A 25,609-nucleotide genomic window follows, 5' to 3' on the forward strand; every position below is an offset into this window, starting at 1 on the left:
ACTACAGGGTGGTCCAGATCTAATTATGCAGATCCAGATCATCTGGATGACTTTGATTTATGCGGGGACGATTCCAGTTGAGCGCGAAGACGATTCTTCATGTTGTCAGCTCGCACACTTCTCGATGGTCTGGGATTTTTTGGGTGATTTTCTATGTAATAAACTTAATAAGTTACAGTGTAATGAAAACTGCATAATTAGATCTGGACCACCCTATAGAACAGGCCGTTCAGCCCAACAAAACCCACCAGTGCAATCCACGGAACTCTTCTAAAATAGCCTCAAGTCGAGTTTTGAACGTCCCTAAAGTCTGACCACACTATTTGGTCTCTTATTCCATGTGTCTGTAGTTTTCTATTTGAAGAAAAACTTCCTGTTTGTGTGAAATTTACACTTTGCCTTTATTATCCCCGTGTTCCTGATTTTAAAGTCACCGTCTCGATCCATTGGACTGATTCCCTTCATCATTTTAAACACTTCAATCATGTCGCCTATTAATCTTCTTTTGATTAAAATGAATGTAATGTTTGAGCTATACCTCTCGTTTCAAACTCTCTCAGACGCCCACCTCTCACTGATGATATTTATTCCCACCAGTAAGCTGGGGTGCGATCCCTACCTGCAGTTAGATGCCTAGATAATTCAACAAGCTAGAATTACCATGTTTGCGCTTTAGCGGTCTTAGTCCTGTTTAAAATGTTTGTGACTTAGTTACAAAAATGTATTATTTGTACGAGTTTCTTTGCTAACTTTTTTTTTCCTCGTCTCGATGTCAAGACGCGCTTATTCCAGTTCATTGTCGCTGGGAGCTTGGGCCTATCCCGGCAGCTCCAGCCCGTTACAGGGTGCCAGTTTTATCACAGTTCCCACTCATTGCACCATTATGACATTAGGGAGTGAATGTGCAACCTCTATGTGGTCAATCAAATTTGGGAGGTGGGCTCTGTAAAGCAGAATTGTGACCCCCTGCACAACCATGCCATCCCAAAATAATTTCTTTATTAAACAATATAATTATGAGGGACTGATTAAATGAGAAGTCAAGCAAAATGACACCTTTTATTGGCTAACTGAACAGATTAGAATATGCAAGAATAATGGCTAACACTGTAGTGCAACTGCCTACTACTAGGGACTGATTAAAATGTATCTTTCCTTCTTCTTTCGGCTGCTCCGGTTAGGGGTTGCCACAGCGGATCATCTTCTTCCATATCTTTCTGTCCTCTGCATCTTGTTCTGTTACACCCATCACCTGCATGTCCTCTCTCACCGCATTCATAAACCTCTTCTTAGGCCTTCCTCTTCTCCTCTTGCCTGGTAGCTCCATCCTTGGCATCCTTTTCCCAATATACCCAGTGTCTCTCCTCTGCACATGTCCAAACCAACGCAATCTCGCCTCTCTGCCTTTGTCTCCAAACTGTCCAACTTGAGCTGACCCTCTAATGTCCTCATTTCTAATCCCGTCTATCCTCGTCACACCCAATGCAAATCTTAGCATCTTTAACTCTGCCACCTCCAGCCCACATAACAAAGCTGGTCTCACTACCGTCCTGTAGACCTTCCCTTTCACTCTTGCTTATATCCGTCTGTCACAAACCACTCCTGCCACTCTTCTTCACCCATTCCACCCTGCCTGCACTCTCTTCTTCACCTCTCTTCCACAATCCCTGTTACTCTGTACTGTTAATCCCAAGTATTTAAATTCATCCACCTTTTCCATCTCTACTCCCTGCGTCCTCACCATTCCTCTGACCTCCCTCATTTACACACATGTATTCTGTGGTGGTGGTCCTACTGACCTTCATCCTCTTCTCTCTAGAGCAGATCTCCACCTATCCAAGGTCTCCTGAACCTACTCCCTACTATTGCTACAGATCACAATGTCACCAGCAAACATCATAGTCCACGGGGACTATTGTTTAATCTCGTCTGTCAACCTGTCCATCACCATTGGAGGTAAGAAAGGGCTCAGAGCTGATCCCTGATTTAATCCCACCTCCATCACTCTTACCGCAGACCTCACCACTGTCACACTTCACTCATACATATCCTGTACAACTCTTATGTACTTCTCTGCCACTCCCGACTTCCTCAAACGATACCAGAACTCCTCTCAAGGTACCCTGTCATATGCTTTCTCCAGTTCAACAAAGACACAATGCAGCTCCTTCTGGCCTTCTCTGTACTTCTTCATCAACACCCTCAGAGAAAAAATAAAAATTCTGCTGGCCCCTCACGACTTACCTACCCAGAAGTTAACAGATTTGGTGGCGTGCCCACTTGCCACAAACTCTGTAACCTGACCTACCTCTTCCTTGTCCTGCCAGCACAGTCTTTATGCCTGACTCATTAACCAACTCCAAGCTCAAAGGGGCTTTTAAAACCTTGGCCAGAAACCACTTTCAGGGGAAGTCCCAGAGACCATTTCCGGCGTTACAAACGTCTTGGGGAAGTTTGATTTCATGTAACAATTGGCCACAGCTGTGTTTGTTCACCGTAGCCAGAAAAGTGTCTCGTGTGGTAAACAGCGTTTCTCCCTTATCTGGAAATTCAGATGTGCTGATGGCTTTAAAAAAAAAAAATACTTGAGGAAACATGGCTGTTAGTCTCGTTGTAGAGGCCTGCAGCTGAATGGTCTCACTCTGCCTAATGCTGTTTAGTTGACCAAAGCCAACCTCAACTTCACCCGCAAAAGACGTATCCTGAAGATTCTCTCCTCTTATTTTTGTCAAGTAAATTAAACATCACATTCCTTGCGTGCCTCTCTGAGGAGAAATTGCTTAAACCTGAGCAGAGTCGTCTCCCTGTTGATGCTCATTTTTAAAACTGAAAACTGTTTTTTTTATGAAGTGGCTGTCGTACACTCTCCCTGTTAGCTTTCCTCTTTGTATTCCAGTTTTCATTCCAGATCCCTTGCATATGTGAACTTTAAGGAATGCACCACTTAAAAATGATATTTTATTATGTGTAGCTTGTAGTGATTCCCGAGAACATTTTTTACTCTCGTATTTTCATGCAGAGCCGAGTGAAAAGGTTCTGATATAACAAGGGGCTATGGTGACCAGCGCTGGACAACGGCAAACAAAATTCAAAAAGTCCACGAAAAAAAAATGTCACAATGCTCGTGTCGCTTAATCCAACATTCCTCAACCACTGGGTTGGGTCGCGGGCTGCCATTGTTATATATTGATAGTGGGTCACGGTGTGTTGCCACTCTGACAATCTTTCTCGAATTCACCAAGTGGGGGAAGACCCCGTTTCCCCTGCACTGCTTAAGACATTCGATTCACCTCAATTCAAAAACAAGCTCTGATGCCCATGCCCGATTTGCCAAGGGGGTGGTGTGTGCATCATGCAGACAGACGCCTATGTGGGGAAAAAGTGGGTCACGAGACCCAAAAGTTTGAGAAACACTGGCGGAATCCGCGCGTGAAGTGATCTAGTCTAAAACTCGCAAAGTCCCAAACACTCTAGTTTTACTAAACTATTGTTAAATTAGCCACCTCACGTGATGTCAACAAGAAGCGTACACTGAGAAACACGTGAGACTGACATCAGGAAGAGAATCTGCCTCGGACTTGTGCAAATCTGTGAAGCTTCAACAGCCGGGAGGTGAGTCCACCATTTGGGATAAATTAATCCTAAAGTTCTCCACCTGTGATTATGAACGGAATTGTAACGATAGGATGGCCAGTCCTCAGTTCAAGTGCTCTTTTTCATGTCTCGTGCGTATTCCATTTTCAACCATGAGAGCGTTTACCCAAAATTACCGAGGTTCTGTGGCTTTAGTTTGCTCCATGGGATTCTGGCAACAGCGTGACACGTTGAAATGATTCCACAGACAAAATATCTTTGTTTTTTTAAAAGCTTTAGTAAAACAGTTCACACAAAAATAGAGAAAAAGGTGGTAGTGCAAAGAAAAGAAAAGTTCTTGTTTAAAGAAAATTCCATTTATGGCTTTTATCTTATTTATTTTATAAGTTTGCTCATACTAAATGTTCAGAAAACTGTATGCCTTTCCCGTTTACAAACTGCAAATGGGTCTTCCTGTCCATGCTAGGAATGTGCTTATTCCAAGCTGACTTAATTAACAGCTCTGTATTACAGGAATAGCCAAGATGGTTCTATTTCACTTTAACTATGGGGGTAAAGGCTATACCATAATCTATAGCTACGAAAGAAAATGATATTCTACCAGTTAATGGCGCACTGCACGAATACACTTGACTTGAGCATTTCTAGTATTCAGAAGAAAATAGCAGTGATATTTTCTACACCAGTCCTCTAGTCATAGATATTTAAAAGCAACATGGCATTAAACAAACTAATACCAGTAGAAAAAATAGACCAGTAACGGCGCACTGCACGATAACATGCAGTGAATACACTTGATTTGCGCATTCCCAATTTTCCTCCTCTTTCTCTGTACGTTTAGCATTCGTTTGAGGTTGACGTGCTTGCTCCTTCCTGAGAAATTAGGGTTAGGGTTAGGCTTGGTAGGGTTAGCAGCTCTTCTTTTCTCCACCCTAGTCACCCGCTTCTTCTCTTCTTTCGTCGGCATCTTTTCGCGTTAAAACTGATTAAGTCAGTGTTTGTGTTGCAATTACTTAGTATGTTTTCTTTAATTTTCCACTTAAGCTGGCACTTAAGTCTTCAATCTGCCTCAAGATTGTAAGATATGAAGAGGTAGGGGAAGTGATGGTAGGGAATGAGAAACAGCGCCCCAGAGAGTTGATTCTACAATAAAAAGAAATAAAAATAAAAAGAGGAATAACCTCGGAGGTCAATCATCACCCCGAAAGTGGACAGTAGACGTCACAAAGTGTATGTTTGTACCAAATTTCAGGTCAATAGTTCAAACGGTTTGGGATCTGCAGGTGATTTCAAATCCTGGCCATGGTAGCGTATTATATATAAAGATTCAAATCAAGCAAACAGTAATAGGAGTTAAACTTAAAAGTATTAACTCTCTTAAGCTTGGCTCTTACAGGTTTATTTATCAGTATTTTAGTAAAAATGCATGTGTTTGGGACATTGTGAGCATACAACTGGACGACTTGAAATGTGCATTACGGGACACAAGTAACAAAAGATTTTTTTCTTGGACGCTTTCGATATTCTTTGCTGTTGGTCGCCAGGAAAAACATGCATGAAAACGTGAGATTCAAATTTTTTCCACAGTCCATCCATCCGTCCATCCATTATCCAACCCGCTATATCCTAACTACAGGGTCACGGTCGTCGCAATAAACTGCATGAGGTCAATAACATGTAAAATAAATATAGAGAATGTCTGGGCGGCATACTCCTTAAAGTGGCCCAGTATGAGAGAGTGAGTACGCCCCCTCTAGTGGACTAGCCTCCGCCCCGACACTAAACTGGAGACGTGGGTTTGGAAACAGCAGGATGGACCGACGGCTGACTTTCTTTCCTTTTCTGAAGTAACAATGTCAATTTGTAAATGTGGTCAAGTTCATGAAAACTAGAATGTTCCATTTTAGGAAGGCTTCCTGACCTGCAGATTTGACACTCAAACTTCCGTGTTCAGAAGCCTGTTGTAAGGTACTTTTATGATTTTCAGGGCTGGTTTTTCGTTTTGTATTTATTTCTTGAGAATGATGCGAGTGTGGCCAACAGGGAGTGCATTGCTCCCTGGGAATGTGTTTATTGTAGGAATGCAGTTTGTACCTTTTATTTATATATAGTGCATTCTCTACGGGTTTGCCTGCTTCTGAAGACTAAAATAGGCAAGTTGTGGCTGTGGGGGTGATCATGGCTCTGTTTGCGACTTTCCGATCCCTCAAATTTAGGTGTCCATCAGCCATTGAGATCTTTATCTGCCTGGCCGAGGGCCTTATGTTGCCTTCGTGGACTCGTTTGCTCGACTTTTTTTTTTTTGTACTGTGGTGAGAATTTCAGGCCCGACGGCTCACCTTACTTCATTGCACTGCTGTCTCCATAAATGGCACCCATTTATCAGCAGATTATTTCCTGTGGCGGCCACGGTGAGGTGTGGTTTCCCTTAACTGCACTCTTGTTGTTTGCGTTTCCTTTTTTGACAGCTCGTACAAAAGCATATCGAGTCAGCCAGCCGCTGGCTTTAGCTTACTTGACGCAATGTGGAGACTCCAGGGCCCCCCCTGACCAATCTGAAAAGGTGTGTGCAGTGAAGGCCGCTGGATGTCTCATCTCTGTTTTAGGTCATTCTGACTCTGCACTTTACTTTTATGTATGTATGTATTACGACAACACACATTATTTTTTTGCCATGTTTGTTACTGTATCTTAAAAGCACTACTGACCTCCCCGTGGACGTCTGTCCTCGTTCAGCGCAGGCAGTCGTTGTCCACACTCCGCAGAATGCGGCTAAAGCGTCTTTTACTTTCAAAAATGTCATAAACCGAGGGGATCTTTATTGTCACATGGACTGTACACGGAATTTCCTACTTGCGTTTGCTAATTGTGATTTCATCCTTAAAAGTTGTCAATAAGGCGCCCAGCTTGTTGCCATGCCAGGACTGCTGTAGATCACTTTGCACGTTTATTTAATGCTACGACTCTCATTTCTGGGCTATTTGGCCCGGAATCATTTGGAATTGAGAATCCTCGGCTTTATACGCACAAAGTGGTGAATGAGCGGCGTGGGGGACACGGCTACCAAATCGCAGAGGAGGAGGAGGAGTTTGATTCATAATGGCGTTATTCACATAACTGACCGGACATCACAATGGAGTGTGTGGGGGGGGGACTGTACAACCAAACGGAGAAAATACTTTCTCTTTTTAGGCACTTTTCACAAATCTTAATGCTGGTAAGATTGTATGCCGATGGCTGTGGCTTTTATGTATGTGGAAGAAACGTCCGACTAGTCTTATTTCACGAAAGTGAGAATAGTTTTATGATGTTATTTACATTGTGGTAATCAAAGAGGTTTTTTTTTTTTTTAATATATATAATTTTAGTATTGCATTATGGTTTCTAGGAACAAAAGAGTGACATTTATTTATACAAATCAAAAATATTTGGTAGAACTGAATAAAGTGATCTTATTTTAAGTATCTGCGCCTCACATGTGGTCTTTTGAATCTGCACAGTCTTTCTGTTGTGGTTGGCGGCCAGAGTTGTGTTATCTTACCCATCATCCATTTACTTTCTTTAAATCGCTTTTTCCACTGGCAGGTGTAGGATGAGTCGGACACACTCTGCACTTCCCAACTGCGGTAGTCGTGGGGAGGAAAAGAAGAAATTGGCGGGTTTGACGAAGACTACGAGTCAACCACAAACCGAACGGAGCTTCAACACGTGAGTGTGTCGCTTGACCGTGAAAAATCTCCGATTTCAGTTCCTGATGACTACCCCTCAAGAGAGTAAAAGGAGCAGAAAATGGATTTCCTTCTAAACCCTTACCACGTCCTCGGATTTGGGTTTGAAATCAATAAAAGCCCCCAAATTTTCATCTGGTCAAATCAAAGTGTATTCGCTGTGACAAATACAGGGAGATTCATGCAAAAAGAGGCTCCAAATATTCTGTTGTAACTCCCGTTTGGATGAAGCAATCTGAACCAAAAAATACGCCATATACCTTGACGTTTGTGAAATCGATTGCATTCCATGCGATGCTGGAAGTGGCTTCTGTTTTTCTGCCAGGCACATTTCGACCCTCCATGTTCCTGAATGTATCAGCACGTCTTATAGCAGCAATTGTACGTTGGATGTTTTCCTTCAAATCTTCCACCGTGCGAGGCTTGTTCCGATAGACTTCAGACCCAAAAGGAAGATGTCTGGTGGTGTCAGATCCGGCGACCGTGGTATCCAAAGCCCCTTTAAAATGACCCTGTTGCCAAAAAATGACTCAATTTCTGCCGTGCTCCTTGCCAATGTGTGACACATCACTCCATCTTGCTGGAAGTAACCTCCCGTTAACTCATGATCGTCCAATTGATTCTGACATCGCTTAAACGAATTGGTGACCCAATAGGTTCGCACTATGAATATGCGCTGCCCAATACTGTACACCTCCATCCTGGTGAAAAAGCGAGTGACTTGAGTGAAGGAGTACGGTCGATATGCGCCCTGAAGATGCAAACGGAGGTTAAACGTCGCTACGGCTGTCTGGTACCTACCTCGTCGTTCTGACGCAGGGACATCCCGGCTTGTTTGAAGCTCCATAGTCGGAGGAGCACATTGCACGTTGTTTTGTTCAGATTGCTTTGTCCTAACTAGAGTTATTACAGAATATTCGGGGCCCCCTTTTGAGCGAATCTCCCTGTATAAAGGAACAAGAACTATATGCCACTTTATAAATGTAAAAATCATTACTAGAATTATAAATATGTAATAACTACTAAATAAATAATAATATATGACTTAACCCCATAGGGTGAGAGAGGTACTGTAGTTCTAGACAAGTCATAGGTGGACTGTGGCCAGGAGCTTCTCCTCAGTCTCTCTCAAGTGGTCTCCAGGTTTACCGGACCACACCACAGAAGAGAGGCTGCCGTTGGGACAGCCGGTGTGCCCAAGTTTGACATCCTCCGTGATGTGGACCCCAAGGTATCAAACTGTCCCCCCTCTCCACCCAAGCGAGGTTAACAATGAGGGGGACTCTGCCGTTTTCTCCCAAGGTCCATGATCAGCTCCTTTGTCTTGCCGACATTCAGATAATGACAGTTGTCCTGACACCAATGTGACAGACTCTCCGCTTCATTCATGAATACATTTACCTCAATTAATGAACAGTAAAATAATAAAAACAATTCACACATCTCATAATTTGCAAAGCTTCTACAAAACTTGTTAAACTTACCGCGTCTCTCTGGTCACTTTTGACCCCTCACTAACTCTAAAGGCCTGCCTGCTGCATTTAAGGTAGTTCGTTTGTTCACAGTCCCTACAAACACCCTAAAGGCCATTTTGCTTTTAAGCTGAAAAATAAAATCAACATTTTAACCCTTAAAACATCTTTGGGACAGAACTGGCCCAACTTGTGTTTGAAATCAGTAACGGCATCCAAAATGTCATCCGTTCAGCACAGAACTTTGTGACTTTTCCTATATTTCTCCAATATTTCTCCAAATTAATCAACAGTTTAAAAATAAAAAAAAATGCTAAGTCATACCATAATTTGTACAGCTTCTAAAAAAATGTCCATCTTTCAGGTCAGTTTTGCCCCATCATTGACTTTATTGGAAATTTCATTGCATTTAGGTTGTGAATGTACGCATGCAGGTTGCATCCTAAATGCCATCTTTTCAGTTCAGAGTTCTGCTACAAATTCTGAGCACTGCTCTCTCCTTAAAGTACATCTTTAACCACCCTGCTTTGGTATTTCTCCAGCCTCTGTAAAAACCTAAACTGCCCCTTAGCACAAATAAAGTGGGCAGCGCAGTGGCACAGCGGTAGAGCTGCTGCCTCAGAGTGTGGAGTTTGCATGTTCTCCACTTGTTTCCTCCCACCGTCCAAAGACATGCAGGTTAGGTGAAATGGCACTGGTAACTTGGCCTGTGTGTGTGTTCATCCTGCAATGGATTGGCACCCTGACCAGGGTTTGTTCCTGCTTTGTGCCCAATGCTAGCTGGGGTAGGTTCCAGCAGCCCCTGTGCCCCCCTGGTCTGGATGAAGCGGGTTAGAAGATGTCATAACTCTCTCATAACTCTGCTTTTCAGTATCCATCCACATCTTAAAAGAAAAACACCCAGACATCACCCGTTATAAAAACGTAGGCCCACTGCTACTACAGGCTAAGACGGTCAAGAAATAGAATTGGGATCAGAGTGCAAGATCTGCCACCTTGGGCACCTGACAAGGGGTGTCAGAATCGGGCCAACAAAAGACCCATAGGGCACAGCAATTGAGCCCACCTTTGAAGACACTGAGTGGGTCAATCAGTTTAAAAATCTCACAACCAGGGCGCCTAAAACAAGAATTGGGTCAAAAAAGACCTACAGGGCATTTGAAGACATTGTTCATAGGGCTAATATTGTGATGTGTACAGAGTGCAGTCAGACTTAGTAGCACAACACGGCTCGGGCGCAATGATCAGAGAGCACAACTTCCTTGCCCCAGTCCTTCAGTTTAAGGGTTAAAGCTAAATTAGTACTGTTTTACTAACAAAGGTGCCTCTATGTGTACCCTTAAAAACACATGCCGATACTTTCAAAAGACCAATGAACCTCCAAACTACAGTGGACTTGTTACTGCAAATCAATCACTTGTGAAATAAGACAGAGGGGACAATGCCACCTGCTGGTGACATATTGGTACTGCTACATTCAATCACTGGAGTGTAAAGCCAAATTCGGCCCAAGGCCCACCGGTGCACTCACACAGCTTAACCCAGGGGTCTGTAAAGTTGGTCCGGGAGGGCCGCAGGGGCTGCTGCTTTTTATTCCAACCCAATGAGTAGGCACTTACTGCTCAAGCAACATTTTTATTCTTCATTTTATTATTATTATTACCACGCATCTTTTAACTTCACCTGTTTGTTGTCTGGTACAAATCTTGTAATCGATATTTAACCCACTTCCTATTGTCCAAATGACTTACAATTTTGCACACTTACTCACTTCCGATGACAATACATGAATCAATAATCAGTTTCACTAACTGATCAATTAATCCATCCATCCATTTTCTAACATGTTAAGAAATGAAATTTTCAAATGAAGAATAGTTTAAGATTTCACCAATAGATGGCGCTAGTAATGGATAGAAATATTAAAAGGAAGTGTTAGTATAATTTTGTAATCAATATTTTAAGACAAACCCAAGACTAAAAAGTTGGTTTGATAGTTTACTGTTGAATACAGTGATCCCTCGCTATATCGCGCTTTGACTTTCGCGGCTTCACTCCATCTGGGATTTTAAATGTAAGCATAACTAAATATATATCACGGATTTTTCGCTGGTTCGCGGATTTCTGCGGACAATGGGTCTTTTAATTTATGCTACACGCTTCCTCAGTTTGTTTGCCCAGTTGATTTTATACAAGGGACGCTATTGGCGGATGGCTTAGAAGCGACCCAATCAGAGCACGTATTACATATTAAATAAAACTCCTCAATGATATACGATGTGCTTCCCGCGCTGCTTGCTTGATTGTTTGCTTTTCTCGGTCTCTCTCACTCTCTCTGTCTGACGGAGGGGCTGTTTGCACTGAAGCTGTTTGCCTAGAGGACACGGACGCTTCTCTAAAAAATGCCGGCCTTATCGCGGTGCTTCTGTATACTTAAAAGCACGTATTGATTTTTTGATTGTTTGCTTCTCTCTATCTCTCTCTGACATTCTCTGCTCCTGATGGCGCTCGTTTGAAGAGAAGATACGTTTGCATTCTTTTAATTGTGAGAAAGAACTGTCATCTCTGTCTTGTCATGGAGCACAGTTTAAACTTTTGACTAAAGGGTGTTATTTCATGTCTAGAGGGCTCTAATAATGTTAACAGTGTGGGAGAGTTTATAAGGGCTTAAAATATATAAAAATAACCATTCAAACATATGGTTTCTACTTCACGGATTTTCATCTATCGCGGGGGGTTCTGGAACGCAACCCCCGCGATCGAGGAGGGATTACTGTAATGCAAAGAGTACGCGACACGTGTTTCGCCCTCATTCTGGGCTCATCTAGCGTCCACACTCACTGCACCCCCCTCTCGGGGAATCGAATCATGGACATCAGCGGCGAAGCCTCTTACGTTGCGCCACGGCGTGTGGTTCGTTCATTTGACAGTATGTAGATCGGGGTAATTACATTCATGGCATTTGTAGTCTGAATCACAATCCGATTGTATTGGTTACCACCCATACAATCAGATTGTGATTCAGACTACAAATGCCATGATAATATATATAAAATACTTTTTAAAAAACATTCTTATATTAAGTAAAAAAAAAAAAGAGTACTAAAAAGTTAAAAAATACATCACTTATAAAATAAAAGCATGGGCACTTTTCATCAATCAACATTCAAAACACACTTCTTAAAATCTTAGCAACGCTAAGATTAGATTCGTTTTTGACCCGCTTCTTTGTTAATTTTGGTGTAGTCAGTGATGATCCTGGTGAAAACAGAAGGATCAGGGAGGTCGGAAGCCATCAATGCTGACCAACTCTGATCATTTTAAGCTCAACTGAACTAATGCACTAAACACACGGACTTCAATAAAAGCTCCGTTCTTGTTTCACCAAATGCTGAAATTAGATCTGCGTCTGGCATAATCACCGAAAATGTTTGAACAAACGTCGTTGTCCAGTGTTGTGGGGCGTCCAGGGCCAGATTAAGATGAAATTGGGCCTGATGCTGCAGACACTAAAAGCCTATTTTTTCTCAGCATTGATGCGTGTGCATTCGACACTCACCGTACACACGCACTCAGACTGACCAAGGAGCCTTAATTGCTTGCGATGCAACCAGCCAGCCTTTATTGAACATGAATAATAATAACGACTTAGTATCGTAACAACTCGAGATTAACATCGAACTATGTAACATCAACATTCAATAGCCTGAAATTTCAATTGTCTGAAAAGTGCACTTAATGCAGAAAACCTAACAATGAAATACACAAAATTTCGCAATTCTCTTACGAAACAGAGTAAGAAAAAATTCATTTGCGGAGACAGTGGGTCAAAGTGACTCCATTCAGGCTCTTAAGGGTAAAAATTTGTCCACGATTTAAATTTCATAATAGACCAGAATCCTGTCGAGGATTTTAAAAATTCTAAACATCCATACCGGGCCCGCAGGCCGGCTTTTAGCTTTTACCTTTACAGATAACCATTTAAATAGCCATCGATTTTTACTGTACAACTAACTTTCAAGGTGAAAAATTTACTACGTGGCACTTACTGAACAATAATGAAAAGGCAAGAATCCCCAAGATAGTGCAAAAAACACAGCTAAATTACTAAGGAAACTGTTTAATGTAAAATTGATAGCATTAACTTGAGATCTTCGGTTAACAATAAACACGACGTTATAGTTACGTCACAGCGCAAAGAACAATGGTAACTGTATAATAAGTAACGCTGTGTCTAGGCGTCCGAAAGTCGGACTCCAAATTTCATTCTAAGAATTATTTTGAGGTTAATAGCAAAGGAAAAAACTGTTCAGCTTCCGGAAAATTCTCATCTGTTTTCATCTGGGCCAATTTCAGGAATGGGCCTAATGCTGCAGCGTCAATAGCGTCCACCTTAATCCGGCCCTGGGGGGTGTCCGCCATACCCAGCGTGATTTTAGAGGAACGCGACGGACTCTGAAGAGGTTTACCATTCAGCACAACTTTACATTTTCGATTTCCACACATCAGGTTTCTGGTCCATCACAATGCCTTCCAGCAGAAGGTGAAGCGACTTGCAGAGTTGCGTTGGTTGTGCAATTAATAAAAGCAAAAGCGCTAAGCAAATGCCGAGAATGTTTTCTTAAATGAACGTGTCAGGCTAAGTACGAGTGCGTTTCCCATCAATCGAGGACTTTGTCTGTGCTGTGCTGGCACACTTGAGTGACGCGCAGATTTGCTTAACTTGCAGGTTCACAACACTGGCGCATTCGTGAATGTGTAATAGTTCAACAAATTACAAGAACACTGGAAAAACTCATGAAAGTACACTTTGTATCTGATCAGTTTTGGCAATATTAATTCTGTTTTATTTATAAAATGTCCAAATAAAAAAAAATATATATGCTGTTTGACGTCATACAGGTTATTAATTTGAATCTTTTTCACTTAGTCTGAGATTCGTCTCAACAATGGCAGCCACGAGCTGAAGGTTAGCAACTCAGTTCTGTTCCCAAAGCAGACGTACCCACCATCACTTGGGAGTTTTCTTTTGCGCCAGTTCAGTTAGCAGCTTTTGTCTTCTTTCTAGAACTTCTGGGAGCATCTGTCCATACTTGGCACGTTCTTGTGAACGTAGTTCATCAATGTCGGGAAAAAATCTGCGTCTGTGAAAACAAAACACAAAACCAACGTGAGCAAACGCACGCGTTTTAGAAAGCGTCTCTGTGGAACAAACACCGGGGCCGGGAGACGGTGCAAGTGGAGACGCCGATTTGGAGTCCACCGGTCGACCCTAAAAGAGCGAAACTAACCAAAACACCAGAGTGACTTTATGACAGTGGAAATTAAGTTTGTTGTTTCGACAGGCACGTCTTCTGAAAAGCTGCAGGTAATTTCAGTCCTGAATAACCACGATGGCTGCCAAGTTTTCCTCCAAGCTTGCTAGCAGCTGCGTTTTTTAAATTTTTGCTCCTTCTCTTTCCAGATAATCCCAAGGCGAGTGTGGACTGAACCTCCCAATTACATTTTTTTTTTTACCCTCTCTTTGGTCGGACTACTGAATCCAATCTAAAGCGTCTCTCGGTTTTAGCCAAATCATTTTGTTTTTCTTTAATTCCCTCACATTTGGGTAGAGTGCAACGGGAAAAATACATTTACAGTATTAAAAAAAAAAAAGAGTAAGAAAAAAAAACCACAACATGGCCTCCTTAAACGCACCCGATCCAATCCAGGGTAGCCCATTTGGGTGGCACCGGGTCCAGCAACTTAATATTAGAGATGTCAAGTGCCGTTAAAGAACCTTCACCCCCTTGGGGTCGTCACGTTTTGTTGTTATACAACATCGGACCACCGTGGACTGAATTTGGAATTATTTTTTTTTTTTTGACGCTAAGCAACAGAAAAAGACTTCAATGTCAAAAGTGATAAATGATCTCCACAAAATGGTCTACATTACTTACAAATAGAAAGCACTGAATTATTGTTCACTTGAGTATCCACCTGTTTAACCATAGGGGGTCCTACTCTCTCAGATTCCCACTCCAGCCCTCCCGTTTATCTCTTTCAGGGCTGATGTTGACTTTTGTCGAAATTCAGGGGTAGAGGACGATAATCGGCTGTAAACTGCAACAAAACTCGCCCTTATGTTTTAGTTCGACTCTCTTTGCTTGAAGTAAAGTTACGTAGCTTTGTTGATTTGACCTCGCACATGAATGAGTAGTGAAGAGTAAACAGCTTCTAAAATGGCACCAACATCTGGTGAGACTAAAGCAAATGTGCAAAGCAAGATACTCCATGGATGTTTTACGTATTATCGCTGAATCAGGCTCTGAGTTTGATGCAAGTGATCAGGAGATGGATATCGAAAATGAAAGTGAGGTACTAGCATCAGCCTATCGGTCCCCAGCCGAATGTTGTGCTCAACACTTTCGTGTAGCTGATGCGCCTACAGCAGCGTTCGCCTAGGAGGACCACCACTTATGATAAGAGGTACAAACCATATTGCATCTCACTACAACTGCCACCATTGCCCACCTTCTGTGTGAATGAAGACAGAGAGGTAGCCAGCCCGCCATGTATCCCTGCTGACCATCACGAGATGCCGAACAGGCGCCAACAGCAACCACAGACATTTTATGTCGACTTTATGTGTGAAACCAGTGCATTGTGTGCTTTTCAGAAAACGGAGTTTTTTGGAAAAAATATTCAGCCCTCAAAGAGTTAAAGTGAGCGCTTAGCCGAAAAAGCACGGGTTCTCAGTTTGTCGGTTGCTTGATGTCCTTGTCCAGACAAGCAGCACAAATGAGCTTCCTTCACAGATTGTCTGGGCTCAGTCTTAAAAGATATGGCGAGACATTCGTGATCAGCTCAGAGTAGAGCCGCTGCTCCTCCACAGTGACGAGAGGGGGTTGAGGAGTCATCCCTGGGGAGAGGTTTTTGACATGATAAACTGATTATACAGTATCTCCTAGCTGGTCTGGAAATTCCTCAGTAGCTCCCTGTGGTATGGCGGGTCTGCGGCTCTAAACGGATGGACATTTTTTAAATAAATAATCGCCACACTTGCAGCATAAGGAGGGGGCGTAACAGTGTGGCGGGAGCGGTTCTTGGGTGCGATGTGGGCATGGGCGCTTCTGCACTGAAGTGCACAGGTGCAGGATCGCCCGTGTCCGTAATTGATATCGGGAGCTGCTAATTACCAAACCTGTGCCAAGTCTCCATTATACAGTGGTGCTTGAACGTTTGTGAACCCTTTAGAATTTTCTATATTTCTGCCTAAATACGACCTAAAACATCTTCAGATTTTCACTCAAGTCCTAAAAGTAGATAAAGAGAAACCAGTTAAACAAATGAGACAAAAATATTATACTTGATCATTTATTTATTAAGGAAAATGATCGAATATTACAGATTTGTGAGTGGCAACAGTATGTGAACCTTTGCTTTCAGTATCTGGTGTGACCCCCCAATAACTGCAACTAAACGTTTATGGTAACTTTTGCTCATTCCTCCACACCGGCTTGGAGGAATTTTAGTTCATTCCTCCGTACAGAAGAGCTTCAACTCTGGGATGTTGGTGGGTTTCCTCACATGAACTGCTCACTTCAGGTCCTTCCACAACATTTCGATTGGATTAAGGTCAGGACTTTGACTTGGCCATTCCAAAACATTCACTTTATTCTTCTTGAACCATTCTTTGGTAGAACGACTTGTGTGCTTAAGGTTGTTGTCTTGCTGCATGACCCACCTTCTCTTGAGATTCACTTCATGGACAGATGTCCTGACATTTTCCTTTAGAATTCTCTGATATAATTCAGAATTCATTGTTCCATCAATGAAGACAAGCCGTCCTGGCCCAGATGCAGCAAAACAGGGCCAAACCATGATACTACCACCACCACCATGTTTCACAGATGGGATAAGGTTCTTATGCTGAAATGCAGTGTTTTCCTTTCTCCAAACAGAACGCTTTTCATTTAAACCAAAAAGTTCTATTTGTGTCTTATCCGTCCACAAAACATTCTTCCAATAGCCTTCTAGTTCATCCACGTGATCTTTAGCAAACTGCAGATGAGCAGCAATTTTTTTTAGGAGAGCAGTGGCTTTCTCCTTGCAACCCTGCCATGCACACCATTGTTGTTGAGTGTTCTCCTGATGGTGGACTCATGAACATGAACATCAGCCAATGTGAGAGAGGCCTTCAGTTGCTTAGAAGTTACCCTGGGGTCCTTTGTGACCTCGCCGACTATTACATGCCTTGCTCTTGGAGTGATCTTTGTTGGTCGACCACTCCTGGGGAGGGTAACAATGGTCTTGAATTTCCTCCATTTGTACACAATCTGTCTGTCTGACTGTGGATTGGTGGAGTCCTAACTCTTTAGAGATGGTTTTGTAACCTTTTCCAGCCTGATGAGCATCAGCAACTCTTTTTGTGAGGTCCTCAGAAATCTCCTTTGTTCCTGCCATGATACACTTCCACAAACACGTGTTGTGAAGAGTGGACTTTGATAGATCCTGTTCTCTAAATAACACGGGGTGCCCACTCACACCTGATTGGCATCCCACCAGACTCAAATTTCACCTTCAAACTAACTGCCAATCCTAGAGGTTCACATACTTTTGCCACTCATAAATATGTAATATTCGATTATTTACCTCAAATAAATGACCAAGTATAATATTTTTGTCTCATTTGTTTAACTGGTTTCTCTTTATCTACTTTTAGGACTTGAGTGAAAATCTAATGATGGTTTTAGGTCATATTGATGCAGAAATACAGAAAATTCTAAAGGGTTCACAAACTTTCAAGCACAGCTGTAAGTAGGAGAAGCGCAAGTGCTGGAGGAAGAAAAAAAAAATGGAGGTTAGTGGAGAGAAGAGGGAGGCGGGAAGAAAAAAAAAAAAGGCAGTTTGGGAGTGAGTGAGTGGGAGCAGAGCCCCTCAGGAGGAGTGTTTGGCCAACACTCGGTAGGACAGTAGGAACCAGAGTGTCCCAGGAGGTGGTTGGCTTGCCGTGGGAGAGTGAGCGCCCTGGTTGCTGGGGAACCCGAGTCTACATTACAGATGGTGTTGGGTTCAAGACTCCCAGAAGAGAGGTGGGAGCATGGAGCGGGACCTGCACTGTCACACAGCCTCCTCGAGGAGTTTGTTACAAACCAAAGAGAATCGGGAGACAAGGTTTCCACTTTCATTCGTGCATTAACTGACTGACTAATTTAAGGTGTCTACGTGTGCCACCAACAGAAGCAAAGTCAAATGAGAGCGACAAAGTAATACCAGCATCCGATACACCGGGACTTGACAAACGCTGTTCTCGCAGGATCTCCGTGAGTAGTCTGACAAAGCAGAAGAAATCTGGCAGAGTGCAAAGCTGATGGAGAAGGAGAGACCCCAGCACACTGACTCAAGGCTCCGAAATCAGACGCATCCAGCTCCGCTCCCGGAGGGCCGCAGTGGGCACCGCTTGCTTCATCGGTGGCCAGGTAGTTAGTTTTACCTTCTTTTCCCCTTCATTTTAAAGACTCTGTCCTCCGATTTGCTTCTTCTCTCCGTACATGGCAGCCAAACAAAAAAAGTAGACATGAAACAAGGCGCCTAAATCGGGGCCTCAAAATCCAACCCCTTTCTTAATGAGAAGCCAATTTTCGTTGTTAATTAAACCCGTTGTTTAATTCCACGGCTCTCATTCTGCCACAGCAGAAATTTCCAAGACGGTCGAGTTTCTTTAATCCGTGACCACCGTTTATCAAAATGTTCTGTGGACCTGAGCAGACCAACGCGACTGAGACCTTTACTTTTCTATCTTTATTTTGAGACAGTGTATGATGGACACTGGTCAGCTGCTCATGTGTGGACTCATTTCGAATCTCATTAGTAATACTTTTACATTTACGAGGGATATCCAGAAAAAAAGGTTACAAGTGCCCTGGAGGGTGCAGGGAATTTTTTATTTTTCCCCGAAGGTTAGCATACCTGTGTGTAGGGAGTCCTAACGGTCAAAATAAGCCCGGGACCGCGTCAGTCAGTTGTGAAATGTCATCACAGCAAGCGAGTTCGTCAACCTCTGCTAAGGTCGTTTGCTCCACCTACCGCCGATGCGAGATTCATTCGGTCATCAAGTTGCTCACTTTGCGTCACGAATCTGCGGCTGAGATCCATTGTCAGCTTGTGGAAACTTATGGACCTGCGGTAATGTCACGTCAGCATGTTTACAAGTGGGTTAGGTCGTTCAAAGAAGATCGCACTAACACTCATGACGAAGAAAGGAGTGGGAGGCCGTCTCTCGTTTCAGAAGAGCTTCTGCAGCAAGTTGATGAAAGAATTCGCAGTGATCGTCGTGTGATGATTGACACCCTTCATGAAATGTTCCCACACATCTCACGAAGTCTCATGGGTGAAATTGTCTCAGAAAAAGTTGATTACAGGAAGCGGAGTGCAAGATGGGTGCCAAAAATTTTGACTCCAGAACATCGCCAAAATCGCGTTTTGGCTGCACGTGAATTTCTTCAGCGTTATGAAATCGAGGGTGAGGCATTCCTTGGCTCTACACTGTGTGCACAATTATTAGGCAAGTTGTATTTTTGAGGATTAATTTTAATATGGAACAAACACAGCGCTATCAGTCAATCCAAAATGTTAATAAACCTGAAACCTGAATGTTTCACAACGGAAATGTGAGTGTGAACATCATCAGGGGAATACATATGTGCGCACAATTATTAGGCAACTATTAGTGTGCAGATTTATTATGCAACTAAAGGAAGAATGAAAATTTTCCCATCTCACTTGTTTATTTTCATCTGTTATAGTGAGAATAATAAACAAACACCTCAAAATTTACAAATAAACATCTCTGACATTTAAAAAAAAATCAATCAATCAATGACCAATATAGCCACCCTTCTTTCCAATAACAGTCATAAGCCTTTCCATTCATGGAGTCTGTCAGTTTCTTGATCTGTTGACGATCAGCTTTTGTGGAGCAGTGACTACAGCCTCCCAGACACTCTTCAGAGAGGTGGATTGTTTTTCTCCCCCGTAAATCTAGCGTTTAAGAAGTGCCCACAAGTTCTCGATAGGGTTTAGGTCAGATGAGGAAGGGGGGCCATGTCATTATTCCTTCATCTTTAAGGCCTTTACTGGCTGGCCACGCAGTGGAGAACTTCGATGCAAGTGATGGAGCATTGGCCTGCATACAAATCATGGTCTTCTTCCTGTATCACTGTTTGAAGAAAGTGTCTTGAAAAACTGGCAGTAGGTTTGGGAGTTGATTTGAGTTCATCTTCAATGCAAAAGGTCCAACTAGCTCATCTTTAAAAATACCAGCTCATACCAGTACCCCACCTCCACGTTGGAGTGGAGCTCTGTGCCCATTACTGATCCACAGGTCCATCCATCTGGTCCATCAAGAGTCACTCTCATCTCATCGGTCCATAAAACCTTTGAAAAAAATCTGTCTTCAGATATTTCTTGGCCCAGTTTTGACGTTTCAACTTATGTTTCTTGTTCAGTGGTGGTTGGGTTTCAGCCCTCCTTACCTTGGCCATGTCTTTGAGCACTGAACACCTTGTACTTCTGGGCACTCCAGGTAGGTTGCAGCTCTGGAATATGAAAGTACTGGAGGATAATGGGTTCCTGGTAGCTTCACGTTGATTCTTCTCAAATCTTTGGCAGCTAATTTGCGTCTTTTGTTCTCAACACGTTTCTTGCGACCCTGTTGACTATTTGCAACAAAATGTTTGATGGTTCTGTGATCACACACCAATATCTTAGCAATTCCAAAAGTGCTGCATCCCTCTGAAAGACTTTTTACAATTTTTGACTTTTCAGAGTCAGTTAAATCTCTTTTTTGGCCCATTTTGCCTGAGGAAAACTAGCTGCCTAATAATTCTGCACACCTTGATATAGGGTGTTGATCTCCTTAGGCCACACCCTCCCTCATTACACAAATACACATCACCTGACGTGCTTAAATCCAATAAGCATTCAAGTTAATACAGCTTGGAGTTGGAATATACGCATTAAAAATGATGATATGGTCAAAATACTCACTTGCCTAATAATTGTGCACACAGTGTATTGTGACTGGAGACGAAACTTGGGTGTGTCACTATACTTACAAAAGGAGGGGAATGCGGACTCGTGGTGTGTCCCTCCTTCACGACAACGCCAGACCCCATACCGCTCGTGTGACTCAGGACCTGTTTGTGTCCTTTGGATGGGATATTGTTACTAAATATTCCCCGGACCTTGCGCCCTCAGATTTTCACCTTTTCACCAAACTGAAAGAATTCTTGGGTGGGAAACATTTTTCCAACAATGGGGAGGTGAAGGAGACAGTGAAGAAGTGGCTTTCGGAGGTGGAGCGGAGCGTATTCGACGAGAGCATAAAAAAGCTGGTGCCCAGGCTGAAGAAGTGCATCGAAGTTGACGGCCATTATGTTGAGAAATAAACACATATTTTGGAACATACCCTGTAAATTTGGTTGAAATATATTCATTTTTCGATTTTTAACAGCTGTTGTAACCTTTTTTTCTGGATATCCCTCGAATATAGCGCTTCTATTATGGTTTGGCTGTCAGCAAGTCAATAAAAATGGAGGCAAAAGAAGTTCATCAGCAGCAAAAACTGATCACTAAATAAGGAATTGGCGAGAATGAAAACCTGCAGCCCTCCAGGACAGCCGTGTAGTAATCCCTGATGTGAACGGGCGAGTACTTATGGGATTGATTATTTTTGTATTTGATACATGTCATTTAGACCACTTTTCAGAGATCTGTTTTCACTTTGACATTGAAGTCTTCTTCTGTTCATCAGTGTCAAATGAAATCCGCTGGGAACCAATGATGTATAAAAATAAAATGACCTCGTACTGATCTGTTGCTTTTATGCCAGTCCTGTTGAGGACTCGTTCTGCACACACAGAGCTTTACAAAACTGCGACAATCTAAAATGGTGAGCACCGCTAAGCTCTCAGCTCCGGGTGCCTGGCGGATGTGGAGTCTGCATGTTCTCCCTGTGCTCTTCCTCTCACATCCTCGAGACACGTGCTGTACGTCAGCCTGGCAGGCAACTATGGTGTTCTGCTGGATGCGACTCCAGAAGAGGCTTCACTGGCACATTAGATCACTGGAATTAACTGAAAGGCACTATAATATAAAATAGCTGGAATAAAAGTGCCTTTCAGTTCATTTTGTCTAGCTATTCTATGTTATTGTGAATTATCCTATCTATTCATTCTATAATACAGACAGAGAACAGAATGAACTGAATGGGACTGCAATACATAAAACAAACGGAAAGGTACAAGGTAATATAATATAGAATAAATAGTTCACATTTTATATCTATCAGTCTATTTTATAGTGTCTTTCATATACAGTATACCTGTTCTATATTATAGTGCCTTTTGGTTTGTTCAATCTGGCTATTCTATTGGCAATATAATATAGATAGCTAGATAAAAATTAACCAAAAGGTGCTATATTGAATAGAACAACATTGTAACAGGCAGCTACAACACTCTGAAAGGCACTATAATACAGAATAGCTAGACAGAATCAACTGAAAGGCACAATAATATAGAATAGAAAGAATGAACTAAACAACATTGTAACAGAATTAGAGCGAACTGAAAGGCATAATATAGATAGCTAGATAAAACTAAGGGATATGCACTAACAGATTGAACAAACTAAAAAGGGCACGATAAGATGGATATATAGTGCCTTTCACATCGTTCTAACAGATTGATCCTACTATTGTGAAGCTTTAAGCACTCCTTTGCCATGCGCTGCACACATCAAGACGCTATATAACCTAAATTGCCATCAGCGGTCTCGGTCACTTCTCTACAATGTCTGAACTTCTCGTATCACCCCGTAACCACCGGACGTTTTGGCTTCCTGAAACGTGGCTAGCGGTTAGGGTAAGGCACCTTCATGCCGAACTCAAGTGCCTGGATCGCGAATGAAAGACAAAATGAAGTCGTACCTGGCGACAGCAAACCCCATCCCCGCAGTCTCAAGCCAAGCAGTTCTGCCTTTGCATTTGTCAAGTCCAAGTCTGTGATCAGGTCGTTTAACTCTGATCGAGTTATCAGGTGAGGTCCATCAGCCGTAAGCCGTTCCCCATTTGGCTCCCCGTCGCTGTCCGACTCATCGATGCTCCACGTCTCTGGGGGCTTCGGCACTGGCAAGCGGTTGTCATGCGGCACCGGCCTTATGGCTGAAGGCAGGTTGGGGTATTCGATCGATTTCTTATTTTTAGTGGAGAAGCCGGAGACGCTGACCAGACAGAAGTAACAGTCCGTTACGTGATCCTCCTGCTCTCGCCATATCATCGGGACTGCGAACGGCATTGCCTTCCGCGCACCTCTGAGCCAAGCCCTCAGATGGACGGCGCAAGTCGCACAACACACGCAGGGAGCCCACGGCTTGTTCTGATCGGCGATTTTTGAACCGAAGTAGAGCTCGTAGGCCTTCTTGATGAGCGCGGTCATGCGGCGTCTCTGTGGCTTCAGCGTGTACTCGCCGCAGATGTAACAGAACGTGTCGCGGCTGTTACGACACTGGTGAGACATTCCTGCCGTGACGATAAGACTGAGGCTGCACTCGCGGTCAGTCGGCACTTCGTCTTCGGTGCGCTCGTGTGAGTCTCCGCGCAAACGCGCCACGAATACCTGGCTGCTAGAAGAGTCTGACCGCGCGTGTGTTCTCTCTCTCTCGGCCACGAAACGTCATTAGCAATCGACAAGCCTCACAGTCATTAAGGACGAACAACATTGAAGCCCAGATTCCTCTTAAAAGAGCTGAACTTTAGAAAACAGCGACATCTGGTGGCCGACCGAAATTACAGCAGCCGTCAGCTCGATGAAGTGGAAGGAGTACTGTACCCCGTTTCGTGCATCTTTGCCTCCTGGAGTTCCAAGTAGGCGGAGTTGACTCTAATAAGCGCTACCGGGGGTCTACCTGCAGACCTCCAGAACTTCGGCCTGTAACTCTATGGTTAAGATCATGGCTTATTTGACTCAAACAACGACCACTATCCATTAAGTCAACTCCGCGGTGTAGGCTCCGGGCTGCAGATATTGCTGACGTATCCTCCATTGTCAGTGCATTAAACGTCTAAGTACGCTCTTTGTGCTCATTTTAATATTATGATAAACACGCTGCCGGTAAAATGCTACGATAAATGTACATTTTACTGTAGTACATGTGGCACAGGGAAGCTGAAGCCAGTCCCAGTAGTCATCTGGCACAAAGCAGGAATAACACGGGGACAGGAAACCAGTACATCACAGGGTGAACACCACGCACTTTATGCCTCCATCCACTTATCCAGGGCAGGATCAACGGGAAGGTGCAGCCCTCGACAAGCTTTGGGCACAAGGCAGGCACAATCCCTGTATAGAGTGCCGGTCCATTTTAGGGTGAACACACACACACAAGGCTACCATCCATCCACATTCCAAACCCAATTATCCTGAGCAGGGCCGCGGGGAAGCTAATGGGCGCAAGGAAGCCACCACTGACTCGTAATTAATTCTGTGACAACTGTTTCTATACGAGATTTCTTCTGTGTGACAACAATAAAGAATTAATAGGCATGGGAAGAACTTTTTAAGAGGCTGATGAATCATTAAACATATAATTGCATGTTTATTGAAAATATTTTAATCTATTTTAGTAAATTTGCACTTTTAATTTTTATTAAAAACTACATTTTTATTTAGCGTCACATTCCATTGACTGTAAAACCAAGTTGCAGTATAACCTAAATCTCAGCGTTTATAACTTTGAAAATGACCAAAACGTGCACAAGTACTGCTACTAATACTGAAATAACAAAAGTTTTTTGTTTATCTGCTTGTTGTATTTGCGGCTAAACTATTTTATTTAAACAAGTCAGAAAACGTAGTCACGGCATAAACATTCAACATGGGCAATTACACTAAAAAAGCTACATGGCAGGAAAATTTAAATGTATAAAATCAGCAGGCCAAAATCTATCAAGATTCACCCAAACGTGTTGGCAAGCAAACCCTTGTTGTCCAGCGATAATTCGGAGCCCCGTCGAGTAACATTATAACGCACCCCTTTTACATGAAGGCCACGCCATGTCAGGAGTCTATCGTGGCGTGAGGGTACCGATCGCGGCCTCTGCATTAGCAGCGGGCACCTACGTGCGTACATAAAAATACAAGAACGGACAAGAAAGCAATAACGATCGCCCATGGTGGCCAAAGTTATCAAAACACGAAGACAAAGTGAAAACAGCCTGTGATCAGATAAGCGGGCGCATTCGCTAGCGCGGCACTCAAGCCTGAAGGTCACTCCACACCTGTTGATGAAGGCAGCTGCCAACCCCAGAAGCACTGTTCCAAACAAGAGCGGCTTGGTGTAGCGCTTTCTAGCAGATAGCTGAACTTGCTTCATCTTTAAAAAGGCACTGCAAACAAACACTCCAAAGAGCGTCACACCTCCATGGACCTCGCTACACACGAAGCGCATGCGCACCTCACATACGAATACCATGTGGGCAGGGCCCACAAAAGTATCCAATCACAAGCTGGAGGCGTCGGGCGGGAGCCAATCAGCTCCTATATTTACATGTCAATTGGGCTTGTGAGGCGATATCGGCGAAGCAAGCAGGGGGGTAAAGCTTCTAGTTTAATACAAAATGCAAAGGAGCTTATCTGATGTACCCCTTACTCCTGTTTTGATACCACCAGAGGAGCCCTTAGGGGTGTGCGCGGCGCTAGGGCTGACCAACTCCAAACGGGGCCGAATAAACTGTATAAACTTGCGCGCGAAGTTAATAAAAATAATGTTAAC

At 43.2% G+C, this 25,609-nt stretch overlaps 2 protein-coding genes across 2 annotated transcripts in view; one reads left to right on the plus strand and one right to left on the minus strand.

Moving 5' to 3' along the window:
* The window catches only part of slc16a5a (solute carrier family 16 member 5a), an 82,424-nt gene extending 74,861 nt beyond the window's left edge, over positions 1 to 7,563 (plus strand). Inside the window, exon 6 of the transcript XR_005631000.1 lies at positions 7,180 to 7,563. The gene's annotated coding sequence lies outside the window, so the exon portion shown is untranslated. The remainder of the gene's footprint in view (positions 1 to 7,179) is intronic.
* A 6,051-nt stretch (positions 7,564 to 13,614) lies between these two features.
* On the minus strand, positions 13,615 to 23,636 carry LOC120517775. The gene is made up of 2 exons (XM_039740256.1): positions 22,767 to 23,636; positions 13,615 to 13,938 (listed from the first exon to the last, which is right to left on the minus strand). The coding sequence occupies exons 1-2, from the start codon at positions 23,353 to 23,355 to the stop codon at positions 13,859 to 13,861; spliced, it is 669 nt and encodes a 222-aa protein (XP_039596190.1). The 5' UTR covers positions 23,356 to 23,636; the 3' UTR covers positions 13,615 to 13,858.
* Positions 23,637 to 25,609: the final 1,973 nt, after the last annotated feature.

The sequence above is a fragment of the Polypterus senegalus genome, chromosome 17 (genome assembly GCF_016835505.1).
Source record: "Polypterus senegalus isolate Bchr_013 chromosome 17, ASM1683550v1, whole genome shotgun sequence".
NCBI lineage: Eukaryota > Metazoa > Chordata > Cladistia > Polypteriformes > Polypteridae > Polypterus > Polypterus senegalus.